The following is a 25,710-nucleotide window of genomic DNA, read 5'->3' on the forward strand; positions in this document are numbered from 1 at the left end:
ATAATAATTCTTTAGTGCAGTTAATTGCTTTAATTAACAATTAAATACTCTAAAATAACAACAAATGTTTTATGGTTTAAAAACACCATATTGCCTTTTCGACTTTATCCCTCTACCGGCTAGTCGAGCCCAAAATATCTAGTGAGAAATAATTTCCTTTACTTTCTTACACTCTATTACTGTAATGTAGACTATGACGTACTATTCAAATCAAAATGTCTTCTACTGTGGCTTCAGCGACAGTTCGGGCTGTCAAAGGCAGAAAAATATTTTCTACAAAAGCTGCACTTACTTTAGTGAGTGGATAATTAACTAGTATACATCTGGTAATTGTAGATTATTGTATATATTTATAGTATTTATTAATGTTATGAAAATGAAAGTGAAGCACATTTGATAAATTAAGGTTAGGACTCAATTTACATTGAAACTATCTCGTAAGTTCAATTTTTGTTTGTAAATGAATTAAATTTCTTGAATTTAGTATTTATTTCTTCCATAATTCAAGGCTTGAATATGATAAGTCTTAAAAATAACTACACTTTCATACATATTCTATTAAGCATATTAAAATAATAATTTAATGTAGACTATATTTGTTTCTATTTTTATGTTTTCTTCTGGAATACTTTAGTGATTTCCTATTTTGTCACATTATATTGATTCATTAACATTCTTTATAGATATTAAATATATTCTATACTCAAAGATTTTTAACAATTGATCAAAAGATTAAAGATTGAAATGATTAATTGGAATATTTTTATTAATAAGAAAAAACTAATTTTATTTTGTCATTACTATGAATTTGTATCATCATTTGAATTAGTTTATAATTATGCAACATCTAATATAAAAAGTTACAACAGATATTTGTTATAAGCAGTTGTGATGAATATGGTTTGATGTTACAAAAATTGTAAAGTATATCACTAAATATTATTTTAATGTCATTAATGTGGTTAATAGTTTCACATACATTAATTGTTAGGTTATCTTGAAAATTTGTAACATTTTCCTATAGATGACAGCATTAGCAAAATTAAAAGTTTAGATATGTACATATATACATATATACAATAAAATTGTGACATACTCTCTAAAAATAAGTTTCCAAGCTTTAAATAGCAAACAATATAACAAAAATCAAACTTGAACTCTTTTCTTTCTTTCAAAAAGCCTGTATCTGTATCAGCTGATTCATCCATCTATTTCCCCTATATAAGAAATATTGTGAATTAAATTAAAGAAATGTTTATATAACATGACAGAGACAATGAGAATGTAATTATTCATGTGTTCATAAGTATATGCCCAATGTTATATATGGATAATGTGGTAATCATTGCATTAGTCTGTCTATAAGTTTTTTAGAGATTTTATAAGGTTCTAATTCAAGAAAATACATAAAATCTGACATTTCATATGCACCAACCTAATAATGTATAGCATTCTTTCATCTTTACTTATTTATTGAAGTTTATGATTGTGTTTATTGCAGACACCAAATGCAGTAAAAAAGATTAAGGATTTGCTACAAGGCAAAACTGAATATGTGAGTAAATATAATACATGTAGTGTGCATATAAATTTTGAAATACCCCACATTATATGATTTGGAAACCAGTAAATAATACTACCTCTTACTTGTAAAAATAATATAATAAATTGTTTGACTTTTAAAGTAATTTAGTACGTTAGGGACAAAGTTTTGTATATTGTTTTCAGATTGGTTTACGAGTTGGCGTGAAACAACGGGGGTGTAATGGATTAAGTTATACTCTTGATTATGCCAAAGAGAAGTCTAAACTTGATGAAGAAGTTGTTCAAGATGGTGTTCGCATAATGATTGATAAAAAAGCACAGTTATCCCTATTAGGCACAGAAATGGATTTTGTAGAATCCAAATTGAGTTCAGAGTTTATTTTTAATAATCCAAACATCAAAGGAACTTGCGGTTGCGGAGAAAGTTTCTCCGTATAATTCACCGGTACATGTGTACACATTGTAGTAAATACAGATAATTCACTTATGACAAATATGAATTGAATATAATTTAATGAAAGAACGATTCTTTTATTATAGTATTCTACTGAAAATGTGATAATGCTAGTACATCTCATTTGGAAGTAATAACAATTAAATAAAATATATAATGTAATTAATTTTATTTATTTAATTACATAAGTAAGTTGTACATAAACATGTATGATTATTGTTAATATATAGTAAACTTATTTTCTTTAATCTTTGTATGTATTTACGATTCTGATGTTAGATTCGTTAATGAATGCAAACCTAATGTCCTTAATTTCAATGTTTTATTTGTCTATCTGTTAACAATACCTTACAATACCTTTTCATAGAAATTTATGATACATATTTTCTTAATATAGCCAGCTCTTTGAGAAATTTTCGATATTCCTACAGACTAACAAGGGCAAAAAGAATTTTGGGGTTTAATAATTGACTACTTTTCTGTTTCAGTATTCTTATTTAATATAAATGTTACAATATAAAAGGCTATTCAAATTTCGCTGCTTATAAAATTTCGAAATCTCGCTATTTCATGCCTATACAATCTATTCATATCGTATGATATACATAGTATACATATTACATACATCGTCGCTAGATTGCAACAAGTTGCAACAAACTACTTGCAATTTGGTGTCGCTAGTGTCGTGACATTACTGTTGATGTTGCGACAGCAAAACCAATGTCGCGTGAATAACACGAACAGATATTGAAATCATTTTATTCTATGCCATTTTAAAAGTAATTAAATGTTATATAATAAAAGGTTTCGCAGACCCGCTATACTACAGTTTACTATCACGTGAAAACGTACCTTTATCATTTTCTTTGCGCATGTGCGGAAAAACCTGGCATATTTAGCAACATTGCAATAAGCTGTGAGAGGTTTATAACGTGATTTCGCGCCCAATTGGTAGATGCCCAATCACAGTTTGGTTCATATTATGGGCTCCATGATCCAAACTGTTTGGATCTCATTAGACTCCTTGACCTGACTCAAAAGTTTGTTTAAAAGCATCAACTTTCAGAATTTCAGTTCATTTTGTTGGTTTTAATACATTTACATTATATTAATAATAATAAACGTAATGTTTATTACATTATGAATACTTGAGAAATGTTTATCCATTTAAATATATTTTCCAAAAAAAATGTAAAATAAACTTTAGATGTTTTTTGATAGATATTTGTAAGTTAAAGAATAGTGGAGCAAACAATTTTTCAGATACAGTGTATTGTTATACAGTAGTGTTAAAGACATGAATACTTCATGGAAAAATACTCGTAAATCCCTTAAAAACTTCGCGAATGTGCTTGTATGCAACAAGTGGTAATATTTTAAAGAAAAATATAATAATCTGTATTTTACATTTTGAATATCTATAATTTACTAATTCAATTTAGCATTAATTTGAACTACATATGTACTTTTTAAACTTTGTATATTTTGTGCATATTTTTCAACAAAATATGTAAGTATATTATCCTTTTATTTATTACAGTGGAAACGAACCAATAAATGCAATGAGATACACTAATTGTGGTCATTTCTTTTGCATACAATGTGTTAGAAATGATTCAATATGTATGAAATGTAATACACCAGTCCAACCGACTGAAATACATAATGATCATATGATTAAAAGTCTTACATCATACTGCAATATTATTGCAAAAATAGTAGAAGAAAAGTATGTAAATTTAAAAGAATGCATTAAGCGCTTCATTTCCTTTAGTATTCAAAGAAATTCTGTCTATTATAAGTATTCTTCTTAAAACTTGAATATTTTTTTAAATATGAAAATAAATACATAAAATATGATAATTTTATTAATATCTTATTTATTATAAAATAGCACTTTTAGTTATGTACTATATTAATTAATTATACAATATAAACTTCTATATTTGATGCAAAATTAATATAAATTTTTCAGAGATTTATGGAATAAAACTACAAATTTTCAAAGTACTGAACAAATACCTTTGATAACACTGAATTCAGAATCTAATATTACTAAAAGACAACGAAGCGTACCAAAGAAAAATATAAATAAACCTAATACAAAAGGAGAAACTCCTTTACATATTGCGTGTTTAAAGGTATATATGTATATATATACATATATGTATATATGTATATATATACATATATGTATATATGTATATATATACATATATTGGAAGTTTAAGATATCTATAAACATTAAATAAATTTAATTGGATAAACCAACAATTTTTTAGAATAATGAAGATCGTGTAAGAGCTTTATTAGCTAGTGGTGCAAATCCAAATACAAAAGACAATGCCGGTTGGACTCCTTTAGTAGGTTATCTACTTGATTCTAGAGTACAACCGTTTAAAAAGTTTGATAATTTGAATGTATATTTTTACAATTGTATAGTATTTATTGTTCTAGTTATATTTTTTTCTTTGTAGCAAGAAGTTGTAAACTATGGTTTTACAAAGATATGTCAGTTACTTTTAGAGTGTGGTGGATCTCCTAATATACCAGGTGCAGAAAATAGAACACCATTGCATGATGCTGCCATAAATAATAGATTAGCAGAAGCAAAGTTGCTTTTACAGTATTCTGCTAAGAAGGATGTGTTTGATAAACATGGAAAAAAACCTATGTATGTGCATTTTGAATATACTTTTCTTAAAAAATAATCACTACATAAATAACTGACATTAGCTTATAGTGTTGCATAAATAACAATTACAGTAGCGTCCACATAAGTGACCTCATTTTTGCCCATTTAAGTGTCCGCGGTTGTCCCCACCAATTCTTAGAAACTAAGCGGTTTCGAATATCGACCGTGTCGAGTGTATAAACTTGACGCCGGTCGTTATCGATACATTGTATACAGGGTGTTCGGCCACCCCTGGGAAAAATTTTAATGGGAGATTCTAGGGGCCAAAATAAGCCGAAAATCAAGAATACCAATTTGTTGATGGAGGCTTCGTTAAAAAATTATTAACGTCTAAAGTTCCGCCTGTAGAACGGCAATGTGCGAACAGCTGCGTGCGCGTGATAGTGGTTCTCATTCAGCATGAGAAACGCTATTTAGTGACATATCGACAGCCTCACAGTTTTCTGAGTGAGAACCACGATCACGCGTACGCAGCAGTTCGCAGAATGCCGTTCTACAGGCGGAACTTTAAACGTCAATAATTTTTTAACGAAGCCTCCATCAACAAATTGGTATTCTTGATTTTCGGCTTATTTTAGCCCCTAGAATCTCCCATTAAAATTTTTCCCAGGGGTGCCAGCTATTGTATCTCATTCGCACTTATGCTCTTTCCTTATCTCCGTTGAATTCTGAGAAGTAACCATGCCCACATAAATGACCGCGGCCGGTCCCGAGCGTGGTCACTTAAGTGGGCACTACTGTACATAGTTAATGGTTAAATGAAATTATTAATGATATGTTGAATATATCATTAATATCTTATTTAGGTTGTTTATTGTAATACAATATTTTTTAATTATTATGCAATGTCCTTGTACCATAGAGATTATTGTGAGCCATCTACAGAAATCTGGAATCTTTTGTCGGAAAAACGCCAGTTTAATGACAAAACAGATGCAATTTTGAATTGTACTTTAAATAGTACTTTAGATCAATCATTTTTTAATACGCAATCATCAACTAAATTTGTTGTATATGCGCCAAATTTGCGGGAAGAAAATAATAAATGTCTACATCAGGTGGCATTAAAACATAAAATTAAAGTTACATCTGTATTTCGGTATGTTATTAGTTACTGTACACTATTATAACATAGTACTCGTTTACAATGTAATCTATATAATTTATAATATGCTATAAGTTTAAATTGATACAACAATAACAAAATTTGGGAAAGATTAAAAACATATTATAGAATCATATTTTAGATCATCCATAACTCATGTCATAGTGGAAGCAAATAACAAAAATATTGTAAAATTATCATACGAAGTAATGATAGCACTTGTACGTGGAAACTGGTTACTTAATAGTGAATGTAAGATAGTTAACAAAATAATTTATAAATGTTAATATAGACATATGAACAAACTTTAATTTTTACCTATTTTTTTATATTATAAGGGATTCAATTAGTTATGGATGTAGATGACATACTAGCAGTGGATTTAGAACCGTTCGAAATTAATGGTTCACCGATTATAGGTATTCCAAGGAAAGCCAGAGAAAATGCACAGAATCAGGTAAAGTTAATTATATAATTTACATGTAAAGAATTTTAATAATATTTTGAACAATTTCAATCGTGGTTTCAGAACCCAGGTCTTTTCGACCAATGTTATTTTTATTTTGCTTTGCAACCAAACAAGCTTTATAATGTAAGTGGGATGTTATTAAAAAAAACCGATTTAATAAGGCTTGTTTGTGAAGGTAATGGGTCGGTTTTGTCAAGAGAACCACGTCCAGACGATACAAAAAACAAAGAAAAAATTACTCCTTTTCATACTGCCAATAATCCTTCTCATTCTTTATATAAGTGTACTCATTATATTATATACGTACCAGGAAGAGACGAACCACGTATAAAATATAATATGCCTCATATAAAATCATTACCACTTATATGGCTAATTGAATGTATAGAAACATTTACATTGGTTGATCCATCACATCTAGGTTTATAGTAAATTCTTATGAATGCTTTATTTTGTTTCCTATGAAAGCAATGCATTTATGTTTTTATTATTGTAACTACACCTTGTAAAATAATTTGACTAGCAAACATAATGATTTATATGTTCGATAAAATATAAATAATCGTTTCATTATTTGTCATTAAACATATTATTAAAAAAGAGCATGTTTTTGTTTGCACACCTTTTTAACAGCACTTAAAATATTCTAAGTAAAAAATAAAATTTCATATAAAAGCATTTAACTTTTTGCTTAATTTTATAAATTAAGAAATATTTTAATTCTGTACTATGATTACGGGGGATCAACCATTGCGCAAAGAACGATAAATTCCAAAGGGAAATATCGTACGGTATCTCGTACATTTACGGGTAAAGTACCGCTAGTCGTGCACATATACATCTATATGTATGCCGTGAGAAAGAGAGAATGAAAGAAAAAAGACTGGAGGGGAGTAAGAGAGAGGTAAAGAGGAAGAACAGTACGAAAATAGTAGAATATAGAGAAAAGCAAGAGATCCTAATATACTTGAGAACAGACAGTAAGAAAAATTTAACATAAGCAAAGACGGGTGAATAAAAAAATACATTAAGTTAAAAAAAATAAATCGCAAATTGATCGTAATGATAAAAAGGGGACATTAATAATTTTAGAAATAGTATGTTACTGGTATTTTAGTATGTCATAGTAATAAAATCATATAAATTACATTAGTAAAATATTTAATGTTCAATTTCATTACTTATGTTACTATGTAACATAATAATTAGAAGTTTAATATAACAAGTTGCTGGTATTTGAAAATAGTAATATTAAAGCAAATGGATTGCAATAAGGTTTAATAAGAAGTATATTAGAAACTACAACGTTAGTTAATGAAATTTAATTATTAACTGATAAGTTTGATCGTTGTTGATTTACTTGTTCTCGGTAATTGTTTTTCGATCGAGCTACCAGCTTTCTCCTCCCAATGATTTTCTATAATCTTAGGTTATATAAATTAAAACTTGTAATAATAGCTGAAAGATGCAGGTTTTGAATGGTATCCAATATTCATACCAACAACCCCTCCCTCTTTTTCTGAATGATTCTCGGTGAGGTCGGACGACGTCGATCGTTCTCTCTGCTTCTCCGCTTTTGTTCTTTTCTCTCCTTTTTCTGACCAGCGTAAAAGAGGGGGCCCGCACCCTGACCCACAAGTGGGCCCCGGTACCTCCCCAGTTAGTCAGTCAGTCAGTCAAACAAGCCAAGCAGGCAATGCGGGCTCGCATAATACCGTGGCTGCCGAACTCGCGGTAAAGTAGTTTGACACGCACGTGTTCGAACCGGATAACAACAGAGTGCGTCTCCCTTCAGTTGTTTTTGCGGTTACGTCTTGAAATTGTAGAACGGAAAGAGAGACGGAGGAAGTTAAGGAACGCGGGAGTTTGAAGATGATACTGAGAACAGTCCCCCGGGGCATCGTCCTTTTTCTCCTACTTACGGGATCGATCGTTGCTCAGGACGACGACTCTTTGGCTGGTAGCTTCTTTTCAGGTAAATCAACAACTTATTTTTATATGCGACGAACATCACCTCTGCCGTTTTATTTGTTAAAGTCGAGCATTTGCTAAAAATATTTTCTTTTTTCTTTTTGGATTTTTCTAATTTTCATTTATGTTTAATATTTATTTTGAATGGAAATATTTTTGCTGATGCTTTGGTCTATGTTTGAAAATGGCAGCTAATGGATTGATAAGGTTCTGCTGTGAAACTTTGCTACTTGAGAATCCACTATGGATGGTAATGCTTCAATGAACTACGACACTTTCTTTTGCTTTTAGCCGATAATTTTGTTATATATTATGATTTCCGGTAAACTATACTTAGATACGAAGACGAGCGACAGGAAACTGAATAAGTACCCAATGTAACTGTAATCCGCTGTTATTAACTAATAGCAAGAAGTAAACTTCTAGATAATTTGATTCGTATATTTCTGTTATTTCTTTAAATGTGAAGCCTGTCTTTTTAGTATTCACTGATAACTTTTGAAAGAATTCTCCCTTAATAATTTTTTACTTCAGTGATTTACTTTCTTTCGTTCTACCCCGTATAGAAATTTAATGCAAAAAGTTAAATTTGCAAACTAAAACTAGTGTTACATAATTTTGATAAACGTAAGACATTGATTCTATGGTGAATTCCGACCTTGTTATGAGTACAGTTCTTAGATAGGAAATCTATTGTTTAAGCAAAGATTGATTTTTATGTTAAAAAAAAAGACCCGTGTAAGGAATTCGCAAGAAATCATCAAACGATTTTTAACGATTCGTCGACTCGAGTTGTGGATGGTTCGTTGGACTTAACAGAAAATGGCTGTAAATATAATCAGTTCGTAGTAGCGGAGGTTTCGAGAAATAGAAATTCGCGTTTGCAAACGTACGCTGCGTACAGGTAGTATCTAGAAGGATGCGACTGTCCCACTTAGGAGTCGCACAGCGCAATACGGATAACGAACGTTCAATCCACCGTTGGTGAGAAGGTAAACTTGAGAAGTGTGCAATGATACACATACGCGTAACTATGTAGTAATCGTAGCTCGTACGTATGACCAGGGAAATAAGAAATAGCACACGTTGTCTTAAATACGTATATAGCTAAGGATTGTTTACGTGTCCAATTTCGGAATTTAATGCTTGGAAAATATGTGATTTTAGTAAATAATTAACTTAAAGATATCAACACATTTTATTTAGCAATTACGAATTGGAGCGACATTACAATCGTTAAAGGGGTATTCACACTTAGGGACGTCGACTTTAGACGATTTTTAAGAATTATTAAAAAAATTATTAAAAGAATTATTAAAGAATTAATTTATAATTAAAGACTTATTATATGTATAATTATAGAGCCAGGATTTTTAAATTTTTCTCATGTTTTTAGTCATTTCTCTATAACCTTTATTATTGTTTAAGTTATTGCATGTTTCCTGCTGTCTATTGTTTTGAATGGCTGCCGTGATTCGTGACTCTTTAAGTTTGACACACATATTGAATAATTGATCGTGTGAATCAAAATTGTGTCAATTCATCACATTTTATAATTTTCTATTGTATACGATGTTACTGGTACATAAATTAAAATCGTTTTGGAATTCCTTATTTCGGGTGAATACAACACAAATCATGGCAGCCATTTAAAACACCAAACCGCAGGCTATGTGCAATTATTTAAATAATAATAAAAATGATTGTCTATAAATATAACTGCGTAAAAATATATCTAAAAAGATTATTACTAGTAATTTTAAAAGTATATTTAAAAAATTTTTGAACTTGAATTGATTAAAGATTACAAATACTTTCAAGAATATTGAAAAGAGTGAATAGCTTACAGAGTATTTGAAAATAAAACATTCACTTTTATTTAACTATCTTAATAATCTGGTTTGAATATTTTACTTAAAACCCCACTAAAAATTGTTTCTAAGGGTACCCAGAAAATTTTGCATTCCGAAAGAAAACGCAAACGGATTGGAGATGTTTTATACGAGTACTTTAATCGCTTCATGGTTGGATTATTTAGTTTGTAATAAACAAAAATGTTAATTAATATTGACCCGTAACCATCCATTAATTTACGACGATGTTGCCGTTTTATACAATTAAGTATTTAAGTAATAAAACCGAGCGAGGAATGTTTATCTGTAATTCCATTAATTGAAGATAGTTCAACATATAATTACGAAATCCTTTAATTATCTTCTAAACTGATCTGAGCAGGTTTTAATAGAAGTTTGGTTTCGAAATTTGCAATTATTGTTTGAGTAACGAATTAAAATGTCTATAAAATTAATTACTCAATTTGTCATATATTCGCGACCTATTTTATCCAAACATTTTTATAATAATATGCAATGAACAAATCAAGAGAAATTCTTTTTTAACATATCAACTGTTATGTCAGTTTTTCATATCTAGAGACGTTCTCGACATTTGTTTGAATTAATTTAAAAATATTAATAGTATTAAAAATATTGACTTATAGAAATATTTGATAATTCAATGACATATCTGGTATTTTACAGCGTTTGTAACGACAGTAGCGTTATTTAGAATTTTACAAGGTTTCTCTAATGTAAACAATTTTAATAAGGGAAGATCTTCAACCCGGAAATTCAGAAAATTGTGAAACTTTGGATACATACATGGAGTATGTGTGAGGGCTTGAAATTAACTCCTAAAAATTCAGTTATTTGTTGATTTTATTTTGTAACTTGCAAATTATAAATGATAGAAAGAAAGTTTTCCATCAAAAATTACTGTTTTTAATTAGATTCGTCAAGTGGTAACAGATTTATCAACTTTTTAAACAATTAGAAAAATGTTTCAAGCAAAAATAGTAATTTTTTTAAAAGTTCATTCTGTTGTCGAGAAATCTTTATATGTTTAATGTAATTTGTTTTTTCCTACTATAATTATAGTATGACAAATACTTGCAAATATTTTAATTTACATGTCCTCGTTAAAAGGATTCATTTTGTACGTTGAAATTACAGTGTGTCGAATTAATCTAATCTAATCTATGTTGCATAAATTTCTACGCTTTACTGCCTAAGTGGGAATTTTAAAAGTAGTGCAATATTTTACAAATATTAATGTAATCGATAGCAGGAAGAATTTAATTATTATTTTAATGTCTTTTAATTGGACGGATACGCTAATATGTCGATTATTTATGTTTCTTATACATTTAATTATTAAATTTATTTGCTATAAACAAGTCACGCCATTAATTTATATCTTTCAAAGTTCAGTTTCTTCGTTATATATAAAATAATAGTTATATATTTATTAGCATTTATAATATTTCTTTGAAACGTGTATTTGAACATTACTAAAAATTTAATTATAGTAATACTTAAATTTGAATCTTGTGCAATTTTAATGTATATTGTTATTATCTGTATATGCCATAAAACTGTTACCAATAAGCCATTAACGTGTTCATAACTTCCTCGAGAAATTTTTCATGCTGAAACGAAAGCGTGGAAGAAGTTCATTAAAATGAAAGGCTTGGACAATAATTACTAGAGTAGTGTAACATTGGCACCAGCAATTATTCAACGTTTATCGGAAACTTTTCCAAAATATCAGATATGTAATTTAATTAAAATTAAAAATAAATTACTAACCCATATACGTAATTAAATAATTAATACTAAAATAATTAAAAGTTGAAAATAATATTAGTAGAGTTAGTTTGTCGAATTTAATGCAAACGAAATTGATATTCTGAAAAATATGAAAATTCTTAATCACCAGATTACTCGATCTTGACTTTAGAATAGGGTTTTAAAACTGTTATGATATCGGTTTTGGTTCTCGAAACAGTTATGGAAATTTAAATGATATGATAACTGTTATGAGTGGAAAAGGTTGTAGCATATATCGATTCCGGTTCTAGCTTCTTACTATACCGGTTTTTTATTGATTTCGTATTGATTCGATATCGATTATTTATCAGAACTAACCTTGTGTTGACAGACTTTAACAACCGTGTTTTTTAATCTAAATCACTTACTTTCTTTACTTGAGTTACAAAAGGACACTTATCACAGTATGAAACGTCCATTGATACGAAGAATGGGTTTTATATTGAAAGAATTGCTTTTAAAATCTGAATTGATTAGACAGATAACTACTAAAAACCCTTAAAATATCAGTTATTAACAGTTATTTTCAAAACCGTTTCAAATCGACGTAGACTTCGGAAAAGAATAGATACAAAATTAGAAACCTTTGTGAATCGGTATAAAACCGATATAAGATTGAAATGGAAGAAGTAAATAGTAAAATATAGATAATATAAAATATAGAAAATATAGAAAAATAGAGACGTTCGATTTCGATTTTTCGAGTCGATTTTCTACCAATAGATTTTCCTGGGAATCGAAAATCGATTTTGCCTTTCTTCTATATTAGAAATTTCAACCTCTGTTAGAAAGTTTATTTATTAAAAAATTATATAGCTTATTTGTGCGATTATAGAATATAATTTATTACTAATTACTATTATTTTAATTACGAATTTGTTATTAAAGCTACAAAGCTTCTAGAGTGTAAATTAAAAAAGAAATTTTAGATCAAATCTTGCAAAATTCTTTAAAGATGATCTCTAATACAAAATCGATGTAAAACCGATACGTAACAGTTTGAAATAGTTATTTTCGGAACCTTTTCAGTCCCTGCTTTAGAGTACGTAAGTTAAAACTTCAGTATCGAGCAGCTAACGGTGCTATCGATGGCCATCCGGTTGTGAATATCGGAAACAGACAAAATCTTGCTCAACTTCGAAGCCACTGGCGATGAAATATCAAAATATGTAGAAGTAATTAACGTAAAGTTAACATTGTTATATTTTGCACAAGTCAAGAAAATAAAGAACGAGTCGAGGAATAAATTCTATTCCTTATTAATGTTTTAGCGCAGTTATTAATATCAACAATTAGATAATACGTATACAGATGAATTAAAAACCTTTCTTAAAGGTCTCTAGCATCGAGAGTTCATATAAATTATAAATTTAATAATTATTATTAGTTGGAATAAAATAAGTGACCATATACAATGTTGCTAGTAGCTTTCTAATTTGTGATACTGTTGTCCAGAAAAATTTCAGCAATTATGAAAGTATTGACAACGAAACAAATAAGGAATACAATTTATTCTTGAATTTTTGAAAATATTTAATGCAATTATAAATAATTAATTATATTTAAGACTGTATTTGTGAAACTTACCATTTTTAATATAACTATGTCCTACAACCCGTTACTCTATTCATTTTTGAATTATTAAGATTAATTTATCTCCAGACGACGAACAGAAAGAAATTGTACAGAAACAAACGAATATTGAAAACCAGGAAGGTAGCATTTGCTCGACAGTGAAACATGTTAGAGGAACCGTTATGTTATGAGCCTGCACAGGGTCAAACGTTATCGGAAACGTGAGGTTTATTGATGGGAAAATAGACAAGATAAAATAATCGAATGTTTCAATAAGACAACTTGAACCTTTTCAAACGTGCGTAGACTTTAGCGATGGACCGTAGATTTACGTACGTTTGTCGTGTTGTCTTAAAGCGATTACGTTGGGAGAGGCACACGTAGAACCGAAGGTAGCTATGCGATGGAGTCGAGCCGTTTAATTAACTACCGTTATGTTTGTTTGGGCCGTTATGCCTGTCAAAATGAAGAGCTAGAAGCTTACGCTATCGTTCGTGCAAATTTTCTGCAGCACATTTGCTCATGCATCACAGAAGGCCAAGATGCAATCGTTTTTAATAAACTTTCATAGGGTTTTCTTTAGGGACACTAAAAACCGCTTTGCAAACATATGCCCTAACTGCACCACATAGTTGAGTTGAAACAATCTAAACGTTAAAACGCTACTTCGATCAAAACGACGATAAAACTTGAAAGATCTTCCATTGTCAAAAAACTTCACAGAAGAAGTCTACGGGAAAAATCGTTCGAGATGCTCGACAAAAATAAACTCAATGCAAGTAAAATAAAATCTAAATTAGGCTTCAGAGTAACTACTATTTAATTACTATTTGTTATCAAAAACGAGTGAAACGGTTTTTGTCGAAGATTACATGTCGTGGATTAAAAAATGGAGAACAGTGATTTTCTGACGCGACCTACGCGATCAAAAGGAAACAAAAATGAGTCGCAACTATGGGGGAGGTAGAGAGTTACAAGCGTAGAGAATTAGAGATACAATAGAAGTAAAACCGAACTATTTACGAAGGATAGTGGATGAAATCACTAACTGCGATTCAAGATCAACCGACTGTCAAGATCAAGTTTAGTCATCCTCGATCATTTTGTTTTATAAGTGGAGCGTAGGATTACGTATGCAGGAATTTCTCTCGACTCACGGTACCTACGCACCTGCACTCGATATACAGTTACTGTTGAGAATTTATGATAGACGTTTTATTCATCGTAGATAAACTTTACCGCCAAAAGTATAAAGTAGCTTCAGAATACATTTAAACAATCGTTACTATTATTACGACGTAAGTAATTTATGTATGATTAAAATTTGTATTTAAAATGTAACTCGATTTGATTGCTTATAAAATTTCGAACTTACGCATTTATGGCAAAAACACAAAAAATTCCTTATTTCTGTATGAATTTGTTTTTCGTTTCGACTGGCATCGCTTATTTTTTTGTAACATTTATTAGTCTAGTAAACATTATAATGAATCTGCATATTCTTCGAAATAAATTTTTTAATAAACGGTAAAAAAAGTTATGAAGTCATCATCTAGTATCAAACTATCTTCCGTTCTATTGCATCGTCATCCACTGTTGATATTGTTTAGACGATGAAAATATGTACATATTATATATTATATATATTTCATATACTTATTTTTTTTTAGACCAATCGATACTTTTAATGTTAAATTAATTTTATGCTATTTTTTGTATAAGTATTATTACATACATGCAATAAAATTTTATCTTCGTTACAATGGCGTAAGAAAACAAATTTCTAGAAAAACTTTATTCGTGAAAGGACGAATTTAATTTGCAGAAAAGTTGATTTGGAGCGAAAAACTTGAATCGTGGTGGAAAACAACTTCTTTTCTAAAAATTCTTTTCTAAAAACACCCGGTAATGCAGTTAAAGTTTGTGATAAAGTATAAAAGTACCACTCTGGACGCGAACGTATTTATTAGACATCCTAATATCACGAATATTTCGTTTATGCAGGTTTATTAGACTCCATAACAAGTACAGCCAACAGCGCGGACTGTCCAGGGGTATGTGTGCATGCGTTTGCAACATTAATATGTTACGAAGTCCTCGAGCATGTACAATGCCCTACCAGTATGCGATGTTGCATCGAAGCACCAATAAACGGTACCGCGAGTTCTGAAAACGATGTAGATGACGATAGTTTGGTCTCAACAGCAATCACTACTGTGAAAACTGTAACGACGACAGCTCCAAACACGACCACACTTTCGACAACTACACCACCTACGACTGTATCGTCGATGGCCACGCCAAAAACCACCCCTGTAAGTCGTCAAAAATAATTTTTCATTCAAATGGAACTCTTAGCGAATAAAAAATGTTTCCAATATTTTAACTGAAAGGAAGAAAGATAGGAATATTATGATATCTTCTACAAAAAGTGATTGAACTCTCCTGGACTTATCTTATAATATTAATTTAAACAGCCTTTCATCATTTTCCATTATAAAAGTAAATCTTAATATTTCTAGTATAAAATTTGTTAAATTTTCGAATCCCCTAAAATTATTTTTACGCTGTGTACGAATAAATTGAACACGTTAAAAATACACGTGTGAAGATTTGAGTAAATATTTTACGAGAAAGATAGAAGTATGGAATTCGAGTATGTTTTATTTGTTTTCCAGGATAATCAGATGGAAACAGTCAACAAAACATCGAGTATGTACCTTTATACTTTCAACGACGGTATATTAATTTCATCCTTAGAGAATGTTGATCATTTTTATAACGAAGTAGAATCAAATGCAGATTGTAAGAGATTTTCTGAAGAAATCTGTGTTAATTACAGAACTATTATACACGTTGCAAATATACCGAATATTTCGCTTCGTTTGCAAATCTAAAATGTCTGTATTGTTATTAACAATACGATACAAATATTTGAGGCAGAAGTTACTCGTTTCCAGGAGAGAAATATTATAATGGAGATTATTTTTTTAAATGTTATTTCCTTTGAAATTTCAAATGTTTCTTGGAACAGTATGTTTTTATTATCATATTCTTACAACAAATATATCCATGCATGAAATGTTGATCATCAAATGCCCCAGACAAAAAATTGTAACAATTATAACTGTTCCTAGTAGTTGTGTCAAATTTGATTCGCGAATAACGAATAAAAATTGTAAAAGTTTCTTTTTAAGCGAAGTAATTTTTGATACATGTATGTTTTTACTGTTAACACCTTCAAGATCATTTTCATCAAATTTCCAGTCTAACAGTTATAATTTATTGAAAATAAAGTTAGCGTTATTTTCTTATAGGAAAACTAAAATGAAACTACAATTTTAGATTGTGTCAGTGATATGAATTAACTTAAAATTGATAGTTTAAATCTGTTATGTGCGATAAAGGGTTTACTTTGTTAGTAACAATCAATTGACATTTAGTTTTTTTTAAATATCGTACGAGGTTTCTTATCCCAAAGTGAAAGCATAAATTTAGTCCATCGCGAAATAGCTGTGATAACGAGCGCGGTAAATATGACCTCACTATTTTTTCTCCACTTTCGCCAATACCAGAAGTGTTAATAATGATTGCTATCACTAGTAATATCCGGTTCTGTATCAAAATGTAAATCGGTGATCACGATTGGAACAACTGACATCGGTCAAAAACATTTTGTTTGTTTTTGTTAATAACAGATAATTTAGAAGCACAAGCGAAGTGAAGCGAATTATATAATAAAACAAGCATAAGAGCTACTGTTTGTATAAGGTCATGTTCTAAATTCATGTTCTTCTTAGTGTCATAACTTATTAAGAAAAAGAAGAAAATCGGTTTTTTAAAAATACAATTATTGGATGGCCTTTTATAAGTACAAGAAAATTTTCTAAATGTATGATCATAACTAGGCAGTTAAAAAATCAAGCACAAGTTCCCATTTCATTCAGTTGTAAGTAAAGAAATTAAGAAGTTTAAGTAGCGATTATTTTCTGCAGCGAAAACATGTACTGGAATTTGCATGGCCGAAAGAATTGCCGATTACTGTGATGCTGTACTGGTAATAGACAGTCTATGCAAACCAGGATACAAATGTTGCGTATCTAGAGACGCGTTTGGAGATTCTCCACCGCCTGAATTATTGGTGATCGACAGAACGAACTCGAGTCGTTTCGACGAGAAAACTGGTGTCAGCACATCGTACAAGAGCCCTCCATCTTCCACGTCTGCGAGACCAAACACGTCTGTCTCTACAAGTATAGTTACAACCACAGCAGCTACTACCGATATAATGACGAAACAGCCAGCGACCACGATGAGACCAAAAATTACGCCGAAAAAACCGTGCAAGGGCGAATGCGTTAGCGGATTTTTCGCGCTTCTTTGCGACAAAGTGGATGGAGAGGCCGAGTGCCCCGATGATGGATCCTGTTGCATCATCGATGCATTTTTGAAAACGGTAATAAGTTTAAATATTAAACGTAAACTCTAATCTTACAATCAGATATTTGATTAAATCCATCGTTTCGTTTAAAAAGTGACCTTAAAATCTTCCGAAAACTACAAACGATAAACGTATCATGAATAATGAATTATCGAGCCCCTTTCAGAGTGTGCAATATTTATCGAATTTTCGATTAAATTGATAGTTACGAAGTAACAATTCTAATATTATAGAAATAATATTGAACAATTAGGAAACAACGACAACAGTCCGACCCACCACGAAATCACCACAGCCAAAGTTACAACCGTGTCCTGGATTTTGCTTGTTGACTATTATGGCGGCATTCTGCGAACGACCGAATCTGATAATAGCAAAGACAACGACCTGCCAGTCTGGGTCAATCTGTTGCGACAACACGAAAAGTTCACCGCAGGTGATTCTATTTATTGTTTTCAGTAGAACGAATAAATTAAGGCAAGTAAGATAATGTGTGTAAAAAAAAAAAAGAAAAACTGAAATTAAACGTTGGCGCGTAGAGAGTAAGCGTAGTGACACCATCTTCTTCATATCAGACTCCAAGGCCGAGGCCAAGACCCACACCGAGACCACAAATTACAACTGTTTCTTTGCCACCAGATCCTCGCCAAGAGTGCCCTGGATCCTGTATCGTATCCTATTTATCTTTCACTTGTTTCAGTAAGTATTATATTTTTACGTTTTCTCTTTTAGTTTAATAGAAAGTGATTACATCAAGCCATCAATTTTAAAGAAAGTACATTAATAATTAATACGACTGGGTCCATACAAAATTAAACTGTCAACAAAAATAGCTTTGGAATTCCTCTGCAAAAATCAATTTTAGTGTTCAAACCAAGTACAAGATATATTTTGCATTAATTTTCTTGCAGGAAATGCCGAACTGACGAATTTATTCAAATGCAAGAAACAAGGACGTCAGTGTTGCGCGCCAAAATCGTTGATTCGAGAATTCAGTGGTGGAAATTCGAGCGAGCCAATTTTGACTAATAGAAACGATACCTTGTATGTTACATCGAGACCATATACAACGCTACCTACAACAACAATATGTAAGATACAAAATGAAACAGCAAGTTTTTTACTTGTATTTTATTGTACAAGTAACTATAATAATACATATTTTGACTACAACCCTTTTTCCATCCAAACTTTTACTGTACAATCAGTTGATATATGTATAATTATTTAATTATGTTCTGCATTATTTTTTAATATGCCAGTGAATGTACTAAAAGAATATATCTATAATTGTATTTAAAATCACATAAAAAAAATTTATGTTAGTGTACATATTTCCTCATATAAAATTAAAGAGACATTATTATCTTTATAGATGAAACAACAACGATGACAACAACTATGAGAAGTCCTGTGTACAGTAAGTATGTATGTGGTGTAAAAGGCACTTCTCGCGGACCAATCCAAGCTCGTAGCTTGGATAGAGGAGCACGTGTTGTTGGGGGAGAAGATGCAGATGCGAATGAATGGTGTTGGCAAGTTGCTTTGATTAATTCTCTCAATCAATATCTCTGCGGAGGCGCGCTCATCGGAACCCAATGGGTTCTTACAGCAGCACATTGTGTTACAAAGTATGATTTATTATTACTAAACTTATTCCCATAGTTTTTAAATTATTAGTATTTATCACGTGATAATGATAATTACACCTAGATGTAGACAGAGTAATTATAGGAATACTAATAACTATTACATTAAGATTATTTTTATTTGTAGTATCGTGAGATCCGGGGATGCAATTTACGTGAGAGTTGGCGATCATGATTTAACTCGGAAGTATGGGAGTCCCGGTGCTCAGACTTTACGAGTGGCAACAACTTATATTCATCACAATCACAACAGTCAAACTTTAGATAACGATATCGCATTGTTAAAACTCCACGGGCAAGCAGAGCTTAAAGATGGCGTTTGCCTTGTATGTTTACCTGCAAGAGGAGTTAGCCATACAGCTGGTAAACGATGCACTGTTACCGGTTATGGATACATGGGGGAAGGTAAATTTTTATATTAAAAACTTTTATTTTTAACATCATCCATATTTGAGTCCTGCTCCATCAACCGGAAATTATTAAGCTGAATTTTCAAGAACAGATCTAACATTTGTTATATTTCTTATTGTGATGTTTAAAATCACCCCTTAAATTTTCTTCTAGAGATAGGCAAACATTCTATACACAGTACCGTGTACATTATTGTTGCGTTATTTCTAAAAGAAAATATGTAATGTAAATAAAGGTATTAAAAACAGCAAAGAAAATAGCGACGTTACGCTATTTTCGAGTTTAACTTACGAAATGGTAACTTTTTTATAATACATTAACAAGATATTTAATAGTTGTTTATGTATATATGTGCACAGCTGGCCCCATCCCTCTCAGAGTACGTGAAGCTGAAATACCAATCGTGAGCGATGCAGAATGTATAAGAAAAGTGAACGCTGTAACCGAGAAGATCTTTATTTTACCAGCAAGTAGTTTTTGCGCTGGCGGGGAACAAGGGAATGACGCATGTCAGGTAATAATTATTGTTAAATATTTTAATTGTAGCGAAACAGATAGTGCTTCGAGTGTTAATGGACTTTGGTCTTATTATTAATTATCCACAACTTATTTAAAAGTATATTTTATTGCTTTAAAATACAGTCCAAATTGACAATGCATAATCCAAAATCTAATTTTTGTTAAATTTTTAAAAGAAAATTCCTTGAAGAATTTAAGCGTATCGCTTAACAAATATGTAGATTAATTTCTTATATGAACATTTGCACAATCGCGATATTTTAATATTTAGGGGGACGGAGGAGGTCCTCTAGTATGCCAAGATGACGGATTCTACGAATTGGCTGGACTTGTTTCATGGGGTTTTGGTTGTGGAAGACTGGATGTTCCTGGCGTTTACGTCAAAGTTTCGGCGTTTATTGGTTGGATCAACCAAATTATTTCCGTTAATAATCTTTAGCTTTTTTATATTTTATTTATGAAAATTAAGATATTTATTTATTAAGAAAACGTGTAGTACCTTAACGCGCTTGATGACGTAACATTTTGTGTTACGTATCTAGCAAAGATTGCAAAAGGAAGTTTCTTTTGATGTACGATAAATGAAAACTAAATTCGCGCAAAATTCGAATTTTGATGATGTTACGATATTTGTAACATATTTAACATGAACCTTTAGCTTTTACCAAGGTAAATGAAATTTTGTTATATTAACATAATTTTACGTAGTAACACAGTAAACTTCCGTTTGTGCAATTTTTTGTATACGTAATTGCAAATTTAACTACTTTAGGGTTACTTTCGCCAAAGGTAAAAAATTATTTATAGCTCGAAAAAATGTTAACGTTATTGAAATTCTTGGTGAAACAAAGTCGTTTTCGAAATACGAAGAGCATACTAAAACTAAAAAGTTTTTTTTTTTAATTTGTAAATACCATGATGAAGAAAGAAATGAGTTTAGTGTTTTATCGATTATAAATGTTTTGTCAGTTTAAACAAATTTGATCCTTTGTTCGTTGAACCATAATATACATTTATGATATAATAGAAGCGAAAGTTTATTGTAGTTTAAACAATTTTGCAAAATTTCGTAGGAGTTAAACATTATTGATGAGATATATTAAGATTAATTTATGATTGTTCTCCGAGTAATCGTGCCATCAAGTGCGTAAATACTAGGTGACAAAGATATTTTTTTACGCAACATACGGTTTCGATTAAGTAGCCAACTATTATTATTTAATAATAAGGACAGATATGCATGTTATTTATTTATTTCAAGTCGCTTAATGCAAGTAAGAGTCAATGTCATAAAAAACGAAGTAATTTCTCGGAAAGGAAGAATAGAACACACTATAAAAAGACCACGTATTTCGATGTCGCCGCGTGTGTACATTATTTTTGTGATTTTTATGAAGTTGACTCTATTTCATATTTATATTCAATTGTGACAATCCAATAACTTTGAAGACAACGCCGCGCTGCTTTGTACATTATTGCATCATCCATAATGTATTCTTCAAATTATAATTGTAAGAAAGTCTTATCAATTTGAAAATATGAAAAATATTAAATGTGAATATAAAAGTTAGTCGTTAAGTCTTTTATAAATCTACAAAACATTGTAAAAAATTTGTTATAATATAACACGAACATTTTGTATCGTTAAAGCGAGCAATACGATGCAGAACGATATTATAATAGATTATATTATTTATATACAAGAGATTGATTACAAAAACAAATGTTTTATTGTATGAGCGAATGTAAAAAATATAATTGAAATTTCTAAAATATTATTAAGAAATATCGCATAATATACAATTCGTCCGAACAAATATACACTGACTTACAAGGTATCACTGTGTCTATCATCAGATGGTCATCAGGTGGGGTACTTGTTGACCCACCTTAAGTCCAAGTTAACTCCATCGCCCATTTTGTCGAAGTTTACCGCATCGTCATCGCTACCAAAGTAGCCGTTCAGCTGTTGGAGAATATCAACTAAATCGGTGTATTCGACCTGTGCAAGGACAGGAAGACTCATTTCAACTAGTGTTACCAGACTGCAGATCTTTCTTTGTCGCTTTCGAAACAGTTAAATCACTGTTAAATCATTTCAGGCTTACTGTTTAGAAAAATAAGCAAATCGATCAAGAATGGATACCGTCTGCAGACATGGCGGCAACTAGACTAGGGACTAGGGATGATTCTAGAGCGACAAAGAAAGGTTTACATACGCTTTCTTTCTCGTATGTGTCTGCTCTCTCCACCACCCATTAGGCGCTAAAGGAAGTTCGTCGTTACTAGATAGCCGTCGATGCACTCAATTATATCAAATCTGGCTACATCTACCAGGACTTCCCTGGATACGACAGTCACGCCAACATTATAAATATTTACATCGATGTTTTATAAAAACGTTAAATTTACAAAGGTGTCAATACTTTTCTTTCGCTAAAAAAAATTTGTACATTTTCTATAATTACTAATCGTGCAATTGTTCGATTTTTCTAGATTTCTGTACATACAATTTAGAAGCTTATGGCAATGTTTTAAAACAAGATTTCATAACATATCTTGTGTTTCCAATTTACTGGTGATTATATTATAAAACATAACCCGTACCAATACTTTTATTTGGTATTGTATTTATTATATCTAGCAGCGTCTTGATATCATGCGACTGCGATAGAAATTGAAAACAGATGAGGAGTGAGAGAGACTAAGATAAAGAGTCGAGAGTTCTAAATTGCAATAACAATCTACAATAATTATTTAGTTAACAATTTTGAATAGCAAATTTAAGCGTTTGTTATCACTATGTCTTGAGTGTATACCGTTACAATCATTAGCCGAGCATGAAAATTTGTAAAAATAGAAAAAGAAATATTTTCTTACGCTATCGTTATTTAAAAATTTCATTCTTTAAAGTTACTGGGATTAAAGTTACAAAACAAGATATTTTTTAATCCAATACTCATTCGAATCCCATAAAGTATATTTCGTAAATAATATTATCTAAAGATGTGTGTAATTTGAAATTGTTATTAACAATTCATAAAGTATCGATAAATTGTATATTCGATTTGTAAATCGACTAACAACCAACTTCTCTTCAGTGAAGTATCTTGAAAATTGATGATCTGTTGGCATTGAATATAGAATTTCACATAAAAGTATATCGTATTGGGGGCGTTTTGTTCATACGTATTCTTATGTACGAGATTCCATTTCAAGTTTAGTGTATAAGCGCACGACATTTCTCCTTCATGTAGTTTGCTACGGTTGTTCGTTCATTTCTCATTGACATTTGACGTTTGCGTTCGAGGTGATATATAATAGTATGCGTTTCCTGTCAGGGGACACTGTACTATGACAAACATAAAAATGAACAATTTATCATAATTATCACACAAGGTCGTAATAATACATTAAAAAAGGAAGGAATCGAGACATTATGGAGGGTGTCAATGGACAACTACAAACCAAATACCAAAAGATTGCCACAGAATATTCGAAAGTAAGAAAAAAATGTATAGTATATGTCTACACAATGTAAATACTTTCAGAAAATTTATAAAACAAAGCTTTGTTGTTTTTTGGTTTAATATTGATTATTTCCATTTGTGTGCATCATGTTTGTTTTTATTACAATATGAGATTTGTTAGCGTGCAACTTTATCAGAAAATTCATACTGTAGATTCGTGCCCAAGCAAATGTTTTAAAAAAAGCTGTGATCGACGAACAAACACGTAATGTAGATCTCCGGGAACAAGTAAAGGAGAAGGAAGTAGAACTTCGGAGAGCGGAACAAGAATTAGACAGTTTATCATTTCGAAATCAACAATTGACCAAACGTATAACTGTATTACAAGAGGAACTTGATAAAATGCAAATTAAATCTAAAAAGGGGAAAAATAAATTATCAGAAAGTAATAGTCAAATACCAGCACAACCAAATCATATCTTAGATGAAGAATTTCAGAAAAAAATAGTTGAGAATGCTCAATTATTATCCCAAATCAATGATAAAGATAGCGAAATTGAAAATTTAAATGACAAGATACAACAACTGCAGTATAAATTAGACTATTGTGAAAAATCTAAAGTTGAATTAGAGTGTCAGTATCAAAGTATAATGGATAAACTAGAGAGGGAAAGAAGTGATTTGCAAAGAAAGTTAAATGAAAAACACAAGCAAGAAGAAACTGTTTCATGGTCTAGTAATGAAGGTAAACGAGATGGATGTGATTTAGATACTAGAATAGGACTCTCTAATCATCGTCAAACGGAAATATCTCCGTTTTCATCGCCGGTAACCTCGCGTAGATCGTCAAAATCTATTGGTGAAGGGAAACCTCATAAAACACAAGAAGAGAGTAATGAGTTTGACTTTTCAAAATTATACAATGTAGAAAAAGAAATGAATTATTGGAAAGCGCAATATCACATACTTAAATTGAAGTATGATGAAGTAGAACAAAGCGAATGTTTAAGTAATACGCAGATCGAGAATGAGCAGTTGCAATCAGCAACAATAAATCATATGGTAATATTTACTTTAATGTTTTTATAGAAAATTATATTCAAACTAGTCTAATAATATAAATATTGGTAATAGATTGGAAGATTAACAGTACCCTTCGCAATACCGGAAGAAATTGAAGCTCGGGAAGCAAAAATCAGAGATTACTTTCTACAAGAGATTGATAAGTTAATAACGGAGAAACAAGTTTATCATGTTAAAAATTTAGCTATAGCTGCCAATGTAATTAAGTTATCGTTTACTACTTTCCTTTATAAAGACCATATTCTCCAATTATACATCTCATTTAAAATGACATTTTCAGAATGAAGTTATGCAAGTACATTTAGATACAAGCGAAGCAAAGAGGAAAAAATGCGAGTCTGCGCTCACAGAAGCATTTTCAAATTGTAATGTTCTACAAAAAGACAAAGAAATTCAAGAAGGAAATTATAAGACCCAACTTAGTACTATGAGCGAGCATCTCGCAAACATGAATGAGAAACTTATTTCTCAAACGGAAGAAATTCAACAATTAAAGTTTGAACTTGCAAACAAGGTAAAAAATCATTGAAAAATGTAAACATTAATATTTCGAGCACTTTGTACATGATTTAATAATTTTCAGAACAATAAAAAGGGAAAACAGAAGTGATATAGGTTAAATTACAGGTTAATAGTTATTAACATTCCATCAGCG

General features: G+C 30.7%; 4 protein-coding genes across 6 annotated transcripts; all 4 read left to right on the forward strand.

Moving 5' to 3' along the window:
• Window positions 1-174: 174 nt before the first annotated feature.
• Magr (Iron-sulfur cluster assembly 1 homolog MagR) lies at window positions 175-2,247 on the forward strand. The gene is made up of 3 exons (XM_076775493.1): window positions 175-296; window positions 1,502-1,555; window positions 1,729-2,247. Exons 1-3 carry the CDS (start codon window positions 216-218, stop codon window positions 1,981-1,983), a joined length of 390 nt encoding a protein of 129 aa, XP_076631608.1. The 5' UTR covers window positions 175-215; the 3' UTR covers window positions 1,984-2,247.
• A 675-nt stretch (window positions 2,248-2,922) lies between these two features.
• On the forward strand, window positions 2,923-6,826 carry LOC143351259 (BRCA1-associated RING domain protein 1). 2 transcript variants are annotated; one of them, XM_076782817.1, is made up of 10 exons: window positions 2,923-3,039; window positions 3,263-3,367; window positions 3,540-3,728; window positions 3,975-4,140; window positions 4,282-4,362; window positions 4,477-4,673; window positions 5,557-5,793; window positions 5,942-6,051; window positions 6,138-6,256; window positions 6,329-6,826. In XM_076782817.1, exons 2-10 carry the CDS (start codon window positions 3,297-3,299, stop codon window positions 6,695-6,697), a joined length of 1,539 nt encoding a protein of 512 aa, XP_076638932.1. In that variant the 5' UTR covers window positions 2,923-3,039; window positions 3,263-3,296; the 3' UTR covers window positions 6,698-6,826. The 2 variants fall into 2 exon arrangements, with proteins under 2 accessions (XP_076638932.1, XP_076638963.1); XM_076782848.1 differs by lacking the exon at window positions 3,263-3,367 and having other exon boundaries at window positions 2,937-3,039.
• Window positions 6,827-7,951: 1,125 nt separating this feature from the next.
• Window positions 7,952-22,334, forward strand: Mas (trypsin-like serine protease domain-containing protein masquerade). Of its 2 annotated transcripts, none has more exons than XM_076782788.1 (12): window positions 7,952-8,002; window positions 8,095-8,243; window positions 15,487-15,797; window positions 16,161-16,194; window positions 17,478-17,938; window positions 18,177-18,359; window positions 18,463-18,622; window positions 18,835-19,014; window positions 19,299-19,554; window positions 19,700-19,977; window positions 20,343-20,497; window positions 20,774-22,334. In XM_076782788.1, exons 1-12 carry the CDS (start codon window positions 7,965-7,967, stop codon window positions 20,939-20,941), a joined length of 2,373 nt encoding a protein of 790 aa, XP_076638903.1. In that variant the 5' UTR covers window positions 7,952-7,964; the 3' UTR covers window positions 20,942-22,334. The 2 variants fall into 2 exon arrangements, with proteins under 2 accessions (XP_076638903.1, XP_076638912.1); XM_076782797.1 differs by having other exon boundaries at window positions 18,499-18,622.
• Window positions 22,335-23,598: 1,264 nt separating this feature from the next.
• Window positions 23,599-25,708, forward strand: LOC143341214 (uncharacterized). Its single transcript, XM_076763950.1, has 5 exons — window positions 23,599-24,004; window positions 24,186-25,034; window positions 25,107-25,253; window positions 25,336-25,569; window positions 25,639-25,708. The coding sequence occupies exons 1-5, from the start codon at window positions 23,942-23,944 to the stop codon at window positions 25,663-25,665; spliced, it is 1,320 nt and encodes a 439-aa protein (XP_076620065.1). The 5' UTR covers window positions 23,599-23,941; the 3' UTR covers window positions 25,666-25,708.
• The last annotated feature ends 2 nt before the right edge of the window (window positions 25,709-25,710 follow it).

The sequence above is a fragment of the Colletes latitarsis genome, chromosome 1 (assembly GCF_051014445.1).
Source record: "Colletes latitarsis isolate SP2378_abdomen chromosome 1, iyColLati1, whole genome shotgun sequence".
In the NCBI taxonomy this organism is placed as follows: Eukaryota; Metazoa; Arthropoda; class Insecta; order Hymenoptera; family Colletidae; genus Colletes; species Colletes latitarsis.